The following is a 20,121-nucleotide window of genomic DNA, read 5'->3' as shown; positions in this document are numbered from 1 at the left end:
CAAGATGGCTACGGCTGCCTTTTTGTTTTTCGCTGGAGAGTGATAGATTTGGTGACATTTTGTCTCTTAGTTAAATCTTCTCTGTTCAGGTGTTTCCTGAATCAAGGCAGAAAGTACCCGGGCGCTCTCTATGATGCTATATAAAGGAAATACCTACTTGAGGGGAATGTTACCACCCTTTAGTTTGGACTTTCCTCCTACGGCTCAACCCCACCAGGATCTATCCAGGATCCTTAATATAAACAGAAAAAGGCAAAGAGGGTTGGGGAGCACAGTATGAACAATAAAAATAATTCCTTTTAACTGTATCTACACGCAGGTAGAGGCTAATGTGCTAGGTGTTCAAGGAGTCACAGCCCCAATCAGAGCACCATAGCTATTTCTCAGTTCAGGGATAGTGGCATGTGAAAATATGATATAATAAACACTCACACGGCCCTGTGCGAGCACCGTTGTGTAAAGGTGTCTTTGATTCTTCTTTACGGATCGCCTTTTGCTTCTCCTGGTTGCTGATGGACAGTCTCTTCCTCGGTATAAATATATACATATACTGTAGTGTCGACGGTTATTCTAACACAAACCAGTGGCAATCGCCAAAGAGACCCAGGTACATGCTGGGTACATGCTGGGTACATGCTGGGTCTAGTTTAAGGCAAGTTTAAGGCATTTCTGCATTGACTAATGGCCCATCAGATTAACAGCGGGGGTACCTGGCAATCCCATTCAAACTGAATGGGACCTCCAGGGACCCCTGCTGTGTTAATACGATGGGTCATTAGTCAATGCAGAAATGCCTTAAACTTGCCTTAAACTAGCCAGGTTACACCCAGCATGTACCCAGCATGTAACCGGGCTAGTTTAAGGCAAGCTTTAGAATACTCGTTGTGTCGTCTGTAGCAAGAGTCAGTCAAGAGTGAAGTATGCAGTGGGGTGTGCAGGGGATAGTGGAAGAGGGGATAAAAATCCCTAACCCACAGTCCCTTTTGATGAAATAATGGGGTGAAGTCAGAATAATGATAATATTAATAATAATAATCCACTCACACGGCCCTGCGTGAGTGCTTATCCTCAGAGGTACTCTGCAGTCTTGCTTGAATATTTGCAGTCTGTCTGTATCAATCCGCACTTCACCTCGGTACAAATGTACACACAGAGATAGAAATTATGTTAGCGGGATGTTCAAGAGCAGGTGTTTGGCACTGGCACTGAAAGGGGTTAAATGGCCCGATTCAAATGTCCAATGCCCCCACCTAACGATAATAAAGTAGGAATGGATAAATATAAGTTCCACTCACACGGCACAGTGCTTTATAAAATTAAAAACACAAATGGATCTTCACTGACAAAAAGTGGTCCCCTGGCAGCAACAATAGGATCTGTTTCAGCGACAGTTCCAGATGGAGTCCCTGGCTTCCACGTCCGGGGGTCGGACTGTGACGTCACTTACTCCTTTCTCCTACGGTGGCTGCTAAAGGTCCAAAACAGGAGCTACGCGTTTCGCCTGATCACAGGCTTCGTCAGGCTCAGTGTTTCCTGAATCATATATTTTTATATATATCCCCTTGCTTAGCTTTAAAGTCTCCGAACAGGAGCCTCCTATTCATGGGCGAATTTAGGCCCTTAACGTTCTGGGTGATTACTTTTAGACAACTAGCCATTCCATTGTTTAAAGTATCTTATAGGGGGTTCTCCATGGCTGACCTCTTAGAGCTATTATCTTTCTGGGATCTCCATTGTATCGGAGAATGTACTGTACCCCTCCCTGTTTTCCAGCTTTGAAGGTCTGTGTTAGTGTGGGTGGATTCCAGTTAGGATGGGGTGGAAAAACTATAGGTGGGAAATGAAAATAACCGTGGGGGACATTATCTTGTTGTGGGTTAGGGCCCTCATTTAACTTGGGCCTTTGACTCTGCCAGTGTTTTTTTTTTGGGTCATACAGAGTCTAAGAAAAGGTGTGTTTAGGGTGCACTGTGGTACTTGCGTTCTATTGGGCTTCGGTCATCCCCCCCCCCCCCCCCCTGCATCTCAGGTCCTAGCTCAGAAGGCAAGTAGAGTTCTGACTACATTCTGTAGGTCCCTGCCTCTGTGTATTTGGCGATTGTTCCTTTTCCGGAATCTTCTAATTTTTGAGTCTCTCTCCGTGGGTCTAGCACTGCTCCCCTCTCGCGGTTTATTTTTACTCCAAACCCAGCCGTTGCCAGGTTTTGAATGTTCAGGTTCAGACGTTCTGATTCTCTTTTGATGTTGCTGGGACTCTAGACCATGGCCCCCGTCTCGGTTGGGGAGGGGCTTCCTCTGGATTCCTGGTCAACTCCGCCGGGACCACCAGGCCTAGTGCCGCAATGAAGGCCGGTCCCTCTTCGATCTTCTTAGAGTAGCCTGCTTTCCTTTGTGTGAGGCCTGTAGGCGAAATGGGAAGCCCCAGCGGTATTGGACTCCTTTGTTTTGTAGAAGCCTGTTATTTCTCTGAATTCTCGTCTTTTGACCAGCGTTATTGGTGCAAGATCCGAGAAGATCTGTATCTCTGTGTCTTCAAAGGGGATCTTGTCCAGGTTCCTGGTTTTATCGAGTAATTCGTCTTTGGTCGAGAAGTAATGGAGCCTTGTTATTATGTCTCTAGGGCCTCTGTTTTCAAATTCCCTTGGTCTGTAAACCCTGTGAGCTCTGTCCAGTTCCAGTCTGTCGTTGGTGGCTTCTGGAAGTATGTTTTGGAACAGCCTTTATAGGTAGGATTTGATTTCTTCTGAGGGGATTGTCTCCGGGACACTTTGGACCCTAATGTTATTCCTCCTTGATCTATTCTCAGCCACCTCTTGGGCATCCTGGAGTCGGGATACCTGTTCTCTCAGTTGGGCTATGTTGGAATCTACCTCGATCTGCTTTTCTGTAGTTGTCTCCATGGCTTCCTCCAGCCTTCTAGTACGCTCCTCAACTGCCTCGATTTCTGACTGGAGACCCTTAAATGGCGCTCTGTAGTTCCTCGTGAAACATCTGCTTAATCTCCTTGACCCAGGCCTTCAGATTGCTTATAATGCTTGAGCTGTGGTCTGTGTTGGAGTCTGACTCGACCTCCTCTTGGTCTTGTGGCTTAGCTTCGCATTCTTTGTCTGGGGGCTTTGGTGTCATATTCCTTTTATTGAAGAACTATTAAGCCTCCGGCTTCTGCATTTTTTTTGAGGCGTCATGCCACGTTTCCCTGGGAGGGGAGGAGGGGATGGGTTAGTCCCAATTTGTGCTCTTTGGATTAGCTGTTATCTGTTTAAGTTTATAGCTTCCAGGGGGGCCCTAGCCTTGTTCCTTCAGCTTTACCAGTACCACGTTTGCAACCCTCTCACTTGGTCATTCTTCTGTTACATGGAGTTGATTATGTATTCTGGTTAGAGGCTACCGGTCCGCACCTTTGGCCAGGCTTCATACCTCGTCGCTAGGTCTGATGGGGTTGACCGGTCTTTTGTTTTACTGCCCTGGTGGTCTTAGTACTGCGTCTCGTCTCCCCTTTCCCCCCCCCCCTTTCTTATTCTCTTCTCTCTTTGGCTCTAATAGTGGGGGCCCAGTACTGTGTGCTGAGATGGTCTTCTTGTCGTACTGTGGGGTGGTGGGGTTTAGGGGTTCTAACTATTAGGAGCTGTGTGGATCTCTTCCCTCTAATCAGGCCACCGCAGTCCCTGGTTCTCGCCAACTCCCCCTGTCTCACCCCTGCACTAACCGTGCACTTCTTCGGCTGTTCAGACTGCTGTTAGGAGTCCCTGCCGTACTGTGTCACTGATTCTCCGCCTCCCGCCTGCTCCGGCGGTCGCGTCAGCACCCCAGCTCCCTCCTGCCTCACCTCTGTCGGGACAGGGTGCGCGGCCACCCGACCTGAGCGCTCAGTTGGTACCTCAGTGGGACCTCAGGACAAGATGGTCATCTCCCGCCGCCCCCAGCCTCCCCTCCGTGACTTCCTCAGCCCGTGCTCTGTGGTTATCGGCCCTCCTCAGCTCTGGGGCGGGTACTCCTGTCGGGTGATCCCCTTGCGTCTCTCCCTCCGTTCTTGGACCGTGTCCTGCACCCAGCTTCCCCTACTGCTGCTGAGGGCCGCTTCACTCCCGCTCGGCGGCCATCTTGAGCGTGCGGCCTCGTGCGTGCAGGGGAACTGAAGACCCGGCGGTCTACTTCGAGATACTGCCACTTGCTGCTGCCTTCTGTCTTTTTGCGCCTATCAGTGCCCGGGGTGAGTCTTCCCCCAACTTTGCTCTCTATTTTGGGGGGTTTCTGTGGGTTTTTGCCTTTAAAAGCTATTTTTTTAGAACGGAACTGCTCTTCCACACGTCCTGCTAGCTTGCTGTCTTGGCCACGCCCACTCTGTGTTTTGATTTTTAATAAAAAAACAGCACCATCACAAATACAATTTCTGTGACAAAACAGGGACAAAAGACAAAGAAGTTTCACTTAAAATGCGCGTGCCCGGCAAACACACACTTTTTTTATACTGCTTGATTATTTCTGAATGCTAAAACTGAATGTTCTTGATTATTTCATATCTGCAAAATAAAATCTTCTTGATCACTTCTTAGTTGTAGCACTGAATCTTTATGATAATCATTCTAGTTCAGGTGTGGTCAACTCCAGTCCTCAAAGGCCACCAACAGGTCAGGTTTTCAGGAGTTCCCTGCTTCAGCACAACGAAGACTGAGACACTAATTGAGCCACCTGTACTAAAGCAGGGATATCCTGAAAACCTGACCTGCTTGTGGCCCTTGGGGATTGGAATTCCCCACTCCTGTTCTAATAGGAATTTGGTGTACTGCACAGTTAACAATGTGTGTTAACCACGAGCACTCCTCTTGTCTGTTTCACTTTGTCTTTGTCAGTCTGCCATCCATTCACTCATTCTTAAACTTTATGGATCATTGAGCTGGGAATTTGCCTACATGATTCCTTTGCAAGCTCAGCTAAGAGGAGAAAAAGTAACTCTGGAAGACACGTTCTCATTCACTGGAGACTCTGTAATGATGGACCAGAGCAGAAAATGACACTGTTCAACTCTAGGGGGGAGGAGGAGAGGGGGGGGGGGGCTGTTTGAACAATATAATACCCGGTAAAAAAAAACTTTGGCAAGCCCCAAAACTTAATTACAGTGAGAACAATGTGTGGATAATTCTGGAACTTCTACATATGGAAATAAATTCCCTGAAACATCTTTAATACTCAGTCTCCTGTCACCTAGTGCTGTCAGGGAGCAAACCTGCTCCCTCTGCTGCCCCAGTGACAGTTCCCAGTTTATTGCCCCAGGCTACTCCATAGGGGATCCGTGACAGAGAGGCAGTTCCTGCTGTACTATTAGGCAAATAAGAAATATGCTAAAGACCAGGTAAAGACGCAAGTTACAGATCACGGTCTCCAGCTCAGGCATGTCACTGTAATTTGTACAATATGTCTGAAGAAAGGACAGACAGTTTATTTGTGTTTATAGTACTGGCAGTGCACATGCTGTACAATGTTGCCTATTTTCTATATTGCTGGCAGTGCCCACTGCATTCTGTTTGATATGAGCACAGCACTGGCAGTGTCTGTAGCCTTTGATTAAAGAAATAAATAACAGACACGCAGTAATAGAGACAAAATTACATTGTGGGCCTGGAGAAAAATACCAACATTTTGGTCCCCTTTTTGGAACCGCTGTCTGGGCCTGGGTTCCATCAATGGTCCGAAATATTGGTACTTGTTTCCGTGCCCACAATATCATGTTGTCAATATTACTGCTCGTCTGTTATTTATTTCCGCATATTGTCCAACGCCCAATTGCTGGCGGTGTTTTTACAGCAGCAGTTTACATTATTAGTGTTTGACTTTTTGTAAGGGTTTATCCACCTCCTTTGCATTTTAAGTACACAATGCTGACAGTATACCTGGTATTGTATTGATATGTATACCAATCTGGCATTATATTTCAGTGTAATTAGCACTTTAAGCATTCTTAGCATTGGTAGTATCTGCTATTTATCTGACACATTATTCACATAGTAGAGAACACTGTCAGCAAATATATTGTTTTGATAGCGTACATTGTGCACCTGTAAAAGCACTTGTATTGTACCTAGTGTTGGTATTTTAACAGAGTCTAGCTCATTCATGTACCGCAGTGTGCAGTGCTCCAATCATACCGTTAACTGTTGCAGATTCCCTATAATTTGCTAGTATATTTATTCAGGCAGTAATATGTGCATTCATTCACCCAGGGCTGAGTCCCATTCATCTATTTATGAATTAATTCATTTATTCGCGGAAGACTGCTTTTCATTACATAATCTACAGAATGAATGAAAGACAGTCTTTACACTTGGAATGAATTAAACTTTTCAACAGTGGGCAGAACAGCTTGCTTGTAACAACTTTATCAAAATCCTGCATGGGATCGGTGTATAAATTAGACACCAATGTGGATATATTTATTTCTTTCATAAAGTTTACAGATTTTACTCTGTAGACCAGGAGTGGCCAACTGAAGTCCTCAAGGGCCTCGTTGACTGAGCCACTGATTAAACCACCTGTGCTGAAGCGGGGATATCCTTAAAACCTGAACTGATGGTGACCTTTAAGAACTGGAGTTGACCACTCCTGCTGTAGACAAACTTCACCTAATTGTATTTAATTATGCATAATCTCTGAATTGTATTGTATGGACTTCATAGAGTATTGCCTTTCATACGTAAAGAATTAAGTGAAACCAAAATACTTTACTCTAGCACATTGATTCTCAACCAGGGTTTCGCGGAAAAAACGAAGCAGGGGATTGGCTGGTCAGCAAACCCGAAAATCTGTGGAGCAGTCCCAGGGGTTCCGCGTAGCCACCCGCACTAACTGTGCGGCCCGCGCGGCTTTCCTGCCTCTCCCCCTCGCTTTCCCTCTCTGAATCCCCCCCGCACTCCCCCTCCCTCCCAGAGCCCACTCTCAGAACTGCAGGAGCGCGCTCTAGCAGTGCGGCACTTCCGGTGCCTGCTGCTAGCTAGAGTGCTTGCGCGCGTGCAGTGCCACGCTGGGTAGCACTCCTTTTGACACTTATATACATATATATATATATTGTGGTAATTTTTAGGGTTTATATGTGCTTACTGGGTATCTGTGCGTGTGCAGTCCTGTCTGCTCTGCTGTGAGCTCGCCGCCTCTTGCCCGCCGCCACGCGCATCTTGCCCACCACTGCAGCATCTTGCCTGCCTCTGCCGCCTCCTCCTGCCCGCCGCCACCACGGTAGGTAGGCAGGCATATGGGGGTGGGAGATGTGAGATCCAGGCTGATGTGAGATGCAGGGGGGTGGGGGAAGGTTGATGTGAGATGCAGGGGGGTGGGAATATGATGATGAGGGATTCTGGGGGTGGGTATATGATGATGAGGGGTGCTGGGGGTGGGTATATGATGATGAGGGGTTCTGGGGGAGATGCAATGATGATTGACGGAAGATAGGGGCGAGTGAGAGGAGAGTGTGTGGGGAGGCAGTGAGTGAGGAAAAGAGGGAGTAAGAGTGAGACGCAGGGGAGAAATACATGTGAGGCGGAAGAGTGAGTAAGACAGTGGGGAGAGAAATACATGGGTAGAGGGTGGTAAATAGAGGGGGCTTGTGAGGTGCGAAATGAACCTAATATGTGTCAGCCAGCCAGATAGGGGTTCCCCGAGATTTTCTGAAATACTTCAAGGATTCCTCCAAACAAAAAAGGTTGGGAATCACTGATCTATCATGTGGCAATCTGATTTATTACTTTATAGCAACGAAACAGGCGTCATTCATCTTTTAGGCAGCAGTTCCTCTCCAACACCCCCCTTTTTTATTACCAGGATGGAAGGCAAGGGGCCACACAGCTGAACCACGTTAATTTTAGCTCTAGTACTTCCTGGTATTTAAATCCTCAGCATCGCGGGGTCCAATGGGAAACTGCAACGGACGCTGCAGCTTCTTATTGGCCCAAGTGTCATTTGCACCGCTATTATGTTTTCCAGGAGGGATCAGGCACGCGCTTCTTTAACCAGTTGGTATCCTGCTAACCAGGGAGTCTTAGGCTGCATCCATAGTGCAGGAAACAAACACTAGGACGCCAATGCATAAGCGCATAGTGCGCGCGCACATGAGCTACAGGGAGAACGGCACTTCGCGATACAAACAAGTTTGTATTTCCCATGCGACGCCGGGTCACAGAGGAGCGCGGAAGCTAGCGCGTTCTACTATGGACGCAGCCTTAAGAGTAGCAAATACCAGGTTTCAGCTCTGGGGTCTCCCCGCTTTCCCATCCAGGTAAGAAAAACGGGAGGGTTATTAAAAATCAGATTGTGGGGACAGGAGCTTTAATGCAGCAAACCTCACTATATAACAGAAGAAAAACGCTTCTATGTCTCTACGTTAAACACATTCACGTCAATTTCTAATGAGGAAGTCAAAGAAATTCTAAACTCCCAAACATGCTTCACAGTCATAGGTTTCAGAGTAAAGGAATTGGCAATTAAAGCTCAGTGACTCATAGTTAGCGGTTACTCACCATTACAACACTGCCTTCTTGTTCACCATCGTTGGAGGAAAGTTCCCAAGGGTTTAGTGAAAAGTAGGTTTTTTTTTTATTGCAAATTAGAAAGTGACCTTAAAGATAGTCATTGTTACGCAGTCAGGTTATTTTCTTGCAAATTGATTTAAATTTTCATTTTTATGATCACATACTGTACTTCTCTGTGAAATACTCAGTTTCTCTAGAAATATATATACAGACATTCCCCGGTTTAAGGACACTCACTTTAAGTACAGTCGCGAGTAAGGACATATCGCCCAATAGGCAAATGGCAGCTCGCGCATGCGCCAGTCCGCACGTCCTGAACAGCAATACCGGCTCCCTACGTGTACCGAAGCTGTGCACAAGCGGGGAGACTATAGAGCCTGTTACAAATGCGTTATTTACATCAGTTATGCACGTATATGACGATTGCAGTACAGTACATGCATCAATAAGTGGGGAAAAGGTAGTGCTTCACTTTAAGTACATTTTCGCTTTACATACATGCTCCGGTTCCATTGCGTACGTTAATGCGGGGTATGTCTGTAGTTGTCTAAGAATTGTTTTAGAACTCAGACCTCTGCTAGTACTTTGGAATCCTATTGTGTTCTTTCCTGGTTTTGAAGTTGACTCCTGATATAAACAGTATCTAAATGTATATTATGTGATGTTTGCTGTGTTTTTGAGTCAGACTTTCAGGGCGTTATATGAGGACATACACTGACATTTTAATAAACTGAAAGCCCTTAGCAGTGCAACTCCTTCTCTACCATTTTATTTCAGTTCAAAGTTCCCCAGAAAAATCAGGGGGGGGGGGTTATTGTTACTTGATCCATGTCAATCAGTTCTTTTAGTGCTACCCGCTCTTGTGTTATATAGTTACATAGTAGATGAGGTTGAAAAAAGACGTAGGTCCATCAAGTTCAACCTATGCTAAATTTAGACAACAGATACTTTATCCTATATCTATACTTACTTATTGATCCAGAGGAAGGCAAACAAAAACCCCCAGTGTCATATCATTCAATGATATCTCATAAGGGGAAAAATAAATTCCTTCCTGACTCCAAGAATTGGCAATCGGATTAATCCCTGGATCAACATCCTTCCCATGTATACTTATTTGGTATATCCCTGTATTCCTGTCCCTTCTAAAAAGATGTTCAACCTTTTTTTTGAACAAATCTATTTTATCTGCCATCACAGTCTCCATGGGTAATGAATTCCACATTTTAACTGCCCTTACTGTAAAGAACCCTTTCCTTTGTTGCTAGTGAGATCTCCTTTCCTCCAACCTTGAATGGTTATTTTGAAAGCTCCGTGTATTGTCCCCGAATATATTTGTATATAGTTATCATATCCCCTCTTAGACTCCTCTTTTCCAATGTAAATAAATCTAATTTAGCTAGCCTCTCCTCATAAATTAGATTGTCCATCCCCTTTATTAATTTGGTTGCTCTTCTCTGCACTCTCTCTAGTTCCATAATGTCTTTTCTTACGATTGGTGCCCAAAATTGTAATCCATATTCAAGGTGTGGTCTTACTAATGCTTTGTAAAGGGGCATAATTACGTTTACTTCCCTTCCATCCATTGCCCGTTTGATGCAAGATAAGATCTTGTTTGCCTTTGCAGCTACTGCATGACTTTGGGCACTATTGCTAAGCCTGCTGTCTACAAGCACTCCTAAATCCTTCTCCATCAAGGATTCCCCCAATATATCTCCATTTAATTTGTAAGTCGCCTTTTTATTCTTGCATCCCAAATGCATAACCTTACATTTATCTGTATTAAACCTCATCTGCCATTTACCTGCCCACGTTTCCAGTCTCTCCAAGTCCTCCTGAAGAGAAATTACATCCTGCTCTGATTCTATTACCTTACACAATTTAGTATCATCAGCAAATATGGAGACTTTGCTCTCGATCCCAACCTCAAGGTCATTAATAAAAAAGTTAAAAAGCAGGGGTCCCAGTACCGATCCCTGAGGTACTCCACTCACAACTTTAGTCCAACCTGAAAAAGTTCCATTTATGACAACCCTCTGTTGTCTGTCCTTTAACCAGTTTTCAATCCAGGTGCATATATTATTACTGAGTCCAATTTTCTTTATGTTGTACACCAACCACTTGTGTGGGACGGTATCAAAAGCCTTTGCAAAATCTAAGTAGACCACATCAACTGCATTACCCTGGTCTAAATTCCTACTTACCTCCTCAAAGAAACAAATAAGGTTAGTTTGGCAAGATCTATCCTTAATAAATCCATGCTGACTATTACTAATAATTTTGTTTTCCATTAGGTATTCCTGAATATTATCCCGTATTAAACCTTCAAGTAGTTTCCCCACTATTGAAGTCAGGCTTGTTGATGTGTTCATGTTGGAATCTCTGCTATACATAGGTAACGTTTCCAAATTTTTTGTAACTAGTCTGACAAAGGAGGATATATTTGGGCTTGAATCTGATAAGGTGTAACCGTACTTTTCCTTTTTAGAGTGGTGTGTGGTCCCTCACCAGGCTTGTGTGTGCTTTCCTCCAGAAGTGATGCCAGATTGTCAATATCATCTTCATCCCTTGTGTTTAAATCACTGATCCCAAGGTTGGTGGTTATAGTTCTATCTCTTCGCGCAAAATGCTTATGTAGAAGCATCTTGCGTGCGAAGAGATTGATATCCTTGACTGTTTCGAAGACGTCGAAACGAGCTCTAGGGACAAAGGTTAAGCCCTTAGATAATACATTGATGTGATCTTCATTCAAAATAACATCTGTTAGATTGATAATTGGCATTTTTGTTTTTGTTTTGTTCATATCTTAATCTAGTGGCGTGTCTATTCCCCCCCCCCCTTCACATTTCTCCCGATAGGACCATATATTCCTGTCTCTTAGTTCTCAGTTTGTGCCCCCTCCACGTTCTCCGCCAGGGCTGTAGTCCCTGCTGGTTTGGGGACCTTCCTCTAAAAAAGTGAATGATGGTTCTTTATCTGTTGGTCTACTATTTGGGTGGCTTGTTTTAAAGAATATCTTGCTTCTGTACTCGCGTTGATACCTAGTGTTTGCCTCGGTATCCGAGGTTTCCCATTCTGTTGATGATTCACTGTTATTATCTTGTGATATAATCTTAGTGGTTTGATAATGATGTTTATCATTTATCATAATGATGTTTATCAATGATGTTTATCATTGCAATCCTTGTAGTCTTTTAAATCCCTTTGGAATTTCCTCTGTTTCCTATTGTTTAAGTCTGTTACAAATGTATCAGTATTTTTCTGCAGGCTTTTTTCATACCCCTCAAAAAGTGTGGATTCATTCCACTTTTCTGATTCCAGTTTAAGTTTTTTCCAGGTCAATATTTACAGCTAATACAGTAAGAGAATTCATACATGCTTGGAGTAACCATAAATGTTATCCTAAATATAAAAGAAAGCCAAATATCTAATTACTGTAGGTCTAAAGTTTTACAGCAGATCAGAAAATCGTCGGACTAGGTGGTTCTTATCTGCGGTCAAATTCTATGTTGCTAACAAGAGCAACTCCTACAAAAACACTGTTTTGTCTTGGGAGGGATTCTAAACATAATTTTGAGGAACAAATGTAAGAAATTGTTTGATGTTGAACCCAGGTTTGAATCTCCGTATTAACTCTCCTTGTGACCTTGGGGAAAATTATATCACAATCTCTAAGGCTGAGATTATAGTGCAGGCTACATTGAGGGCGACGCGACCGGTGACGTCACCCGTCGCTGTCGCAAAAGTTGTAATTGAGTTTTTGCGATGTTGCTGGCTGCAAGGGGCGGTGACGTCAGGTAGAGGCTATGTGATTGGCTTATTGCAGTCACGTGGTGCGGCCGTTGCGCTAAGTATAAAAATCTATTGATTTCAGCGATTTTGGTCGCTGTGGCGCGCAGTCGTGGTCACGCCCACTATAGGCGCACGCGACGGATTACATCTATTTGCTTTGGTGCCGGCACTATAAGCGCGGCCTAAGGGGCATGGAAACAGTTTGCCTTCAAAATTCTATGTACAGTGCTGCATACTTTGTCATCGCAATGTAAGGTAAATCTTATTCTTGAAAATGGTAGAGAAGTTACATGATTGCCGTTGCTGGAAGAGTTATTAAAAACTTGATTATTCAAATTAAGGCTGGGGCTATATGTTAAACTGTGAACAATGTCATGTTAACCATTTCTGACTGTTACTCGCTTTTATCTCCAGGCATAAACTGTGACTATCTTTCCCCTCCCCATAACCCTTAGTTCCCAAGAAAAGACTGCGTTTTGTGTTAACAACTTTGCATATGACTAGAGGGAGCAAAAACATATTATTCTGCAAAGCCTTACAGCACCCTCCAAAAAAGAATGACTAAGACCCATATTTACTAAATGGTGCTATGCAATAAGACCCCTTACACCACTGGCTGCCTAGCTCTTATGTGATCAGGGTCCAGTTGTGAGAGCGATTGGTGGCTTCTAGTGGGCATAGATATTTGGAGCTGCCTTTGATGTGGTGTCCTGCTCTTCCCAGAATGATGACATCAATACCCGGATACTGTCCGGGAGGCAGCCTGGAGGCAGCTCTGAATATTTATGTGTGTGTGTAAAAGCATTGAGGGTATCTCTCCCCACCCCCCGCCCCCTCCCCGCCCCCTCCCCGCCCCGTGACAACAATGTGATGGGCAAGGGGTTGCGATTTCCTTCAATGTCATGTTCAATTGTTTTGCAGTGTTGTTTTTTATGTAAATGCTTTTACGTTTGCTTAATTTTCCCCCAAATGTTTGTGGTCACCTGAAATCAAGAAAGGTTCTGCTTCCTTTTTATTTCAGTAATACCTTTTATTTCAGTAATACCATACCAATGATCATCACAAGCCGTGCACATGGGGCGTACTCTCCCCGCTGCATCATTTGATGGGGCGGCACCATTCTCACCGCAACAAAAATCAGAGGGATGGTATTGCTAGGTTAACCCCAAAATCAATAGGGGGTAATCCACCGGTTTGGTTTTGGGGGTTACCTATGAAAACCCATATTTTTGATCATCACATGTAGTGCCCCAACTTCTCCCACCGAGCATGCTTTGTGCTGTAGGAGGGGGTTACTCCATCTTTACTTTTTTTTTGTGATGATCAATAATTCATAATTCTCACTCAGTGCAAGTTATTAAAGTATGGTGTGCTAAAATCATGTCAGCAATACATGCACAACCTGTTATTTCTCTCCATTTAAGACACTTCTAATCATGGGTGGCACCAAATGCAAATTTGGAGGTCTAAGGTTGCCATAGTAACGGAACCCTTTAAAAACCCTTATCCTACGAATTCTAGTTCCAGAAAGAAGCTTGTTACGTGAAACGTGCGTTGGTGCTTGTAATCGCTGACGTCATCCGACAGCAATCAGTTCGGGGTGCATAGCTAGGAGAGACTTGCGAGAGACGACTGCATGGTTAGCTACCTGCTAACCTTCCGGCTAACCTTCCGTCTCCTGCTGCTCCCATGTATTGGGCATCATACAAAAAGAGACTAGTTTAATTTTAGCAACTAGTAGGGCGTTCTTTATAGGGACCCTCACTTCCACGCTTCTCTACCTGTCATTCTCTCTTTCTCTCTCTCTCTCTCTCTCTCTCTCTCTCTACCTCTCTCTCTGTGCCTCTCTCTCTCCCTCTCTCTGCCTCTCTCTCTCTCTGCCTCTCCCTCTCTCTCTCTCTGCACCTCTCTCTCTCTCTCTCTCTCTGTCTGCACCTCTCTCTCTCTCTCTGCACCTCTCTCTCTCTCTGCACCTCTCTCTCTCTGTCTCAGCACCTCTCTCTCTCTCTCTGCACCTCTCTCTCTCTCTCTGCACCTCTCTCTCTCTCTCTGCACCTCTCTCTCTCTCTCTGCACCTCTCTCTCTCTCTGCACCTCTCTCTCTCTCTGCACCTCTCTCGCTGCACCTCTCTCTCTCTCTCTCTGCACCTCTCTCTCTCTCTCTCTGCACCTCTCTCTCTCTCTCTGCACCTCTCTCTCTCTCTCTGCACCTCTCTCTCTCTGCACCTCTCTCTCTCTCTCGGTTATATTTGAATTGACTTGTTTGCTACTGTGTCGCTGAGAACAAATGATTATTTAAATCTTTATTTGAGCTTGTGTCTGCAACAAGTCTGTTGTTATTTTTTTTGCAACAGTCTGTTTGCCAAGTGCTCTCCAAACCTGGGTTCTGTTTTTAAAATTATAGCAATTTTTTTACCCGTAAAGGCTGGGATTATACACTCCGCTTGCTTGCGAGAGTGCGAGCGCACGGCGTGCAGCGCGGCTCTAGCACAAGCGATCTGTAAACTCTCCTGGAAAGCAATGTTCAGGCGATCGGGGGCGCGGCCATGACGTCACGCGGCTGGTTTACCCTCATTAGCTGAACTGCCGTCGTGACGTGGTCATCGCTCAGTCGCCGCGCCAAAAGACAAAAATCTTTCTTTTGAAAACGCGGTCCCACCATCACGCTTCGTCGAGTGCGTGCGCTGTGGGACGACCTCATAGCGAGTCTGCAATTTGTTTTTGCCGCCCGCTCACATGCACTAAAGCACGGAGTATAAGCTCAGCCTAAGATGCTCAAACCATTCTCATACTTATTGTAACATTTAGCCACTTTCCCCACAAACGATGGGCTCATACTAGTACAGCCTATTTATGGCAGGCGTATTCTGCTCTAATCATATCCGTACGAGATGGTAACAACACATTGGATGTTGTATATGTATACTTGTCATGCTGACATATATTCTAGAAAAATTATGTTAAAAGTTATATTTTAGCATAACAACAATATTCATACTACACACCTTCTGTTTTCTTTCTTTAGTGTGCAACAACCTGAGATTTTCTTCTTTTTTATCTCCCATGTTTACTACTGGTACATTACCCCTGTTAGCACCTTCTTTCTCTATTTTTGGCTGAGCGAGATCCTGAGTTCCCAATAGGGCAGTTTTTTGCTTCTCAACATGAAGGGTAACAATCATTTAATGTTAGCTGGAGATGCAAACAGAATGTTATTTTCAAATGCCACCCCGACACAGCACACACACACCTCTTCTTTAATGTATAGACTCATAGTTCAGATGATTAGCCTTTGCTTCAGTAACATTTCAGTTGGCAGAGCTGTCCGAACACACCGTACCTTTGCCTGCTTTGTATGTTAAGCAGGTAACCTAACCCTTCCCTCTCAGCACTGGTTGCATCATTTCAGAGTTGTGTTAGGTGTATTTTTGTACATTTTATTATTTTATTGGCAGTCAACTGTGAGCCAGCAGGTGTCTGAGGACGGGGTGGCAGCAGGGAGAAAGCATGGAGGACATGAAACATGTCCTACTGACAGACTGCACTATGGGTCATGAAGGAGGGGGGTGAGAAGTACTTTCTTGGCCACTGTCCCAGATGGAGATCTTCATTTTGTCATATGGAGAATGTTTGCTGTTTGGGCTTAACAGGATGTGATTTTCTTTCTTTCAAACAGTCTGCTAACTTGGCACACAATACAATACAGGCAGACTGCAAGTGAACTCATATGCAGAATGGAAGGGCTTTATTGTCAGTGTACAAAAATAACATTAGACACATTTTCTTTTTCAAAAAGAAGGTGCTTTGGAATTTTTGAGGGTGGTTTATGCCTGCCCCAACTCTGCTGCACATTATGAATCTGCCCTATGTTTTACTACTTAACAAGAGAAAACACCACAAAAATGTAGTGTCAAGCACATCCCAGATGCCCACCTACTGTTATTACCTATGGTGAGTTAGAAACTAACGAGAGCAAACTCAACATGACAAACCAGTTAAAGCTGCCGTAACAAAAATGTTTTTTTTAATTCCATTTAATATGGGCATCAATACAATCTGCACACTGACAAGTGATTAGCTAAGTTGCCGATCGATCCGTTCTTCTGTAATCGATCGCCGAATCTGAGAGTTTTTTAATTCACTGCTGGGGCTGCACCAGAGTACCCAAGATGCAAAGTTCTGTGTGGAAGATCATGTGACCAGGCAGGCACTAGATACAATTGGTGCACTGCTAGAGAGAAGGCAGGGCTCAAGAGCCAGAGCCTGTCTCAGAAGAGGAAGGGGGTGTGACTTTGTAAATGGTTTCTATAGAAACAAAAATGCTTGCTACATTAGAATACAGTACATTATAAAGGCTAATTGTTTGGATTAGACTTGTGAAACAGTCTAAAGAAGGGTTGAGTAGAGGCGTACACATTATTCCTTTATTTAAGCACTAATCACTGTTACTTGATTTTAAACCACTGTGTTTTATTATATTTTTTTCACTGGGGGTTGTTTGAGCGCCACTGAGTGTTTTTTGTATACAGTCGGGTCCTGCTTCTCGGCGTCTCGCTTCTCGATGATCCGCCAATACGGCGGTACCGAGAAGGGGGACGCCATGTCTGCGCATGCACAAAACGGAGGCTGCCGAGGTTGCGCATGCGCAGACGGGGGCTGCTGAGGTTGCGCATGCGCAGAACGGAGGTTGCGCAGAACGGAGGTTGCGCAGAACGGAGGTTGCGCATGCACAGAACGGAGGTTGCGCATGCACAGAAGGGGGGGATTGCAGGTCTGCGCATGTGCAGACATGCAGGAGATGCTGAAAATCGCCGGTTCCGCTTTTCGGTGATTTTTGCTTTGCGGCGGGGCCATAGAACGGAACCCTCCGTATTAGCGGGGCCCGCCTGTATATTAAAAATGCTACAAGTATTTTCTCATAGTACAGAACTGATTTATTTATTTTTCAAAAACACATGTGGGATATTGCTTGAACTGCAACTTTAAAGAGTTTGCTGGAGCTATTTTGATTACAGGAGAAGTAACTACAAGGTGGTCAGTCTGTTAATGCGACGATGTACACGTCAAAAGTTTTTTTATTCCCTTTTTCCAAGGATCATATTTAAATCTGTGTGGTTGCTGCATTAAAGATCACGGTCCTGTGTTGCAACTCAGAGCTATTTTTCTCCAGCCTTTCTATAAACCCTTTGTTTCTTACAAGACCTTCTCTCTCTCTGACTTTATTATCAGGGCCAGCTGACCTTTCTTCAGAATGATCAAGACGAGGTGATTGCCAACTATAAAAAGCTTGAGGAAGAGCTCCAGACGCTGCGTGTGTATTACAGGTACCTGCTTGACAAACCTATCTCAGCACTCAGTTAGTACTAATGCACAGATAATTTGACCTCCTCCTTTCCATGTGTGTGCAGTCCTATGGCTTTGGTGCAACGATATTAATAGAAATTGGAGGAAAAGTGCAGTCATAGCTGAAATGTATTTTTGGGTGTGGGGAGCATCGTATGCAAAATTTAGATGATAGCATGTCTCCTTTATCCCTCCCAGTTGTTATGTCTATGTTATACTGTATGAGATGAATCTGCTATGAGCACATTACACAGCCCAAATGTATCTACTCGTATGTAATAAATTATATGGAAACAAAATATCAGTTTATAACAACTTCTTATAGCCGCAACTCGTGCAGAGTTTTATGGTACAACTGTCTGTAATTAGAATATCCAAGAAGCGTTGTGGCCACAATCTACCAATTCCATGAGATAAACTCTTGTATCAGAACATCCTACTTGCACATACTCGTTGCTCATATGTATTTGTATGAATCTGTTAAGTGTATCAAATTTACAGTAACACTTCATAGATCCAACATAGTTAGAAAAACTATCCCACCTACAGGGAAATCTCTTGTTATTCCCTTCATCTACGCAATAAGAGCATCCCAATAAGAAGAGCATCTCAGAGCCATAACTACCCATCTGTATGAGAGAGATTTCTGCTACGAGAACAACCCACATCATAAACATACGGCTAGATTCACTAATGCTTAATATAACGTCCGTAAAATGTAACGTTATTAAATCATGGGATAGCAGCAATATTTTATTTGTCATCTTAACTCTGTGCCCAGGACAGACATGAAAACGAGAGGTAATTCTCAATGTATTACTTCCTGGATAAATATACTTGGATAAAGGCAGTGATGTATAACTCCAAGTTGGCATAGGTCTACGTACCATAGATGTTTGCAGGTAAAAGGATCCCTAGTTAGATCTATGGTGATAAGATCTAACTAGGGATCCTTTTGCCAGCAAACATCTATGGTACGTACACATATGCCAACTTGGACATATACATCACTGCCTTTATCCAAGTATATATGACGATTGTATCAATTGAGACTACTGGTCTTGTCTTTCAACGGGACATCTCAATTTAGCAGTATCCACTTCACCGGCAATAAGACTACTCTGATCCGGTGTATATATACAGTAGAAATAACAACACCACTGGACAATTATCCTTTAGGATGGACTAACAACCACCCTTTGACCCCCCAATAAAAGATCTATTAGTGTCAATAACTTGAGCTGCTGAGACTTTGAGCACTAGTATATACAAACACAACACCAAGCAAGGAAACCATTTTTAACCTTAATCGAATATAAATTGTGTAGACATTTGGTCTTAATAAAGTGTAATATTTTAACAGACTCAGTGTGAGCATCATTGGACCTATATAATTTGTCTGTTGTGCACCAATAATAGGGATTTCTACCAGTGGCAAGCACTCTCTAGTTACAAACCGCTGTTCTCTGACATTCCGTCCATGTCCCTAGTAGCACACAACCTTCATACGACCCCCTTAGTATAACAGTGTTTGGTGCGAGGTACCGCAACCTATTTCATATTTTGTCTGTCAGTAGCAGTGTTTATGGGTATAGCAGCAGCAGTGTGTGTGTGTTGTGTTGTGCTGTTGTGTGTGTGTAGCAGCAGTTTGTGTGTAGAGCTGGTGTGTGTGTGTGTGTGTGTGTGTGTGTGTGTGTGTGTGTGTGTGTGTGTGTGTGTGTGTAGAGCTGCTGTGTGTGTGTGTGTGTGTGTGTGTGTGTGTGTGTGTGTGTGTGTGTGTGTGTGTATGTAGAGCTCCAGTGTGTGTGTGTGTGTGTGTGTGTGTGTGTGTAGAGCTCCAGTGTGTGTGTGTGTGTGTGTGGTGTGCTTGTGTGTGTAGAGCTACTGTATGTGTAGAGGTGCTGTATTGTGTGTGTGTGTGTAGATCTGCTGTGTTGTGTGTGTGTGTGTGTGTGTGTGGGGGGGGGGGGGTGGCAGTGTGTGGATATAGATATCTGCAGTGTAAGAGTATATAGAGGTGGATTCATGTATTTACCATTTTATTTTAATAAAAAAAAATCTATATAACTACACAAATTATTATTATTTATGAAAAAAACCTACATTTAGACTATAATAGTAATAATCCCCTCAGAACAGGGCATTACTGGCCAATAATGCCCTGGCTGGGTTAAAGTCCATCGACTTCGACTCGGGCCTTCAACTCTTCCAGCCAGGGCATTATTGGCCAGTAATGCCCTGTTCTGAGGGGATTACTTAAGTATAATAATACTTAAAGATAATAAGTATATATTATGGGGATATATAAATATTATGGGGGTCCCGCTGACCGGATTAATCCACAATGTCACGCTCTCAAACAATGTTGAACTCCCTTACAGACAGAACTCTCACTCATTATACAAACACCAGGGCAAAATACTTCTCTTCTATAGCGGCAAAGGCAACAGAGGGAAGCTACGGGAGGGAGG

At 44.0% G+C, this 20,121-nt stretch overlaps 1 protein-coding gene across 10 annotated transcripts in view; it reads left to right on the top strand.

Moving 5' to 3' along the window:
• The window catches only part of MIPOL1 (mirror-image polydactyly 1), a 434,635-nt gene that overhangs the window by 323,723 nt on the left and 90,791 nt on the right, over positions 1-20,121 (top strand). For all 10 annotated transcript variants that reach the window (XM_075613311.1, XM_075613313.1, XM_075613312.1 and 7 more), the window contains one exon: positions 17,537-17,631. In XM_075613311.1, coding sequence (XP_075469426.1) covers positions 17,537-17,631 — 95 coding nt within the window. The remainder of the gene's footprint in view (positions 1-17,536; positions 17,632-20,121) is intronic.

This window comes from Ascaphus truei, chromosome 9, assembly GCF_040206685.1.
Source record: "Ascaphus truei isolate aAscTru1 chromosome 9, aAscTru1.hap1, whole genome shotgun sequence".
Lineage (NCBI taxonomy): Eukaryota > Metazoa > Chordata > Amphibia > Anura > Ascaphidae > Ascaphus > Ascaphus truei.
The sequence above is the reverse complement of the archived record's forward strand: the minus strand, read 5'-3'. Positions and strand labels throughout refer to the sequence as shown.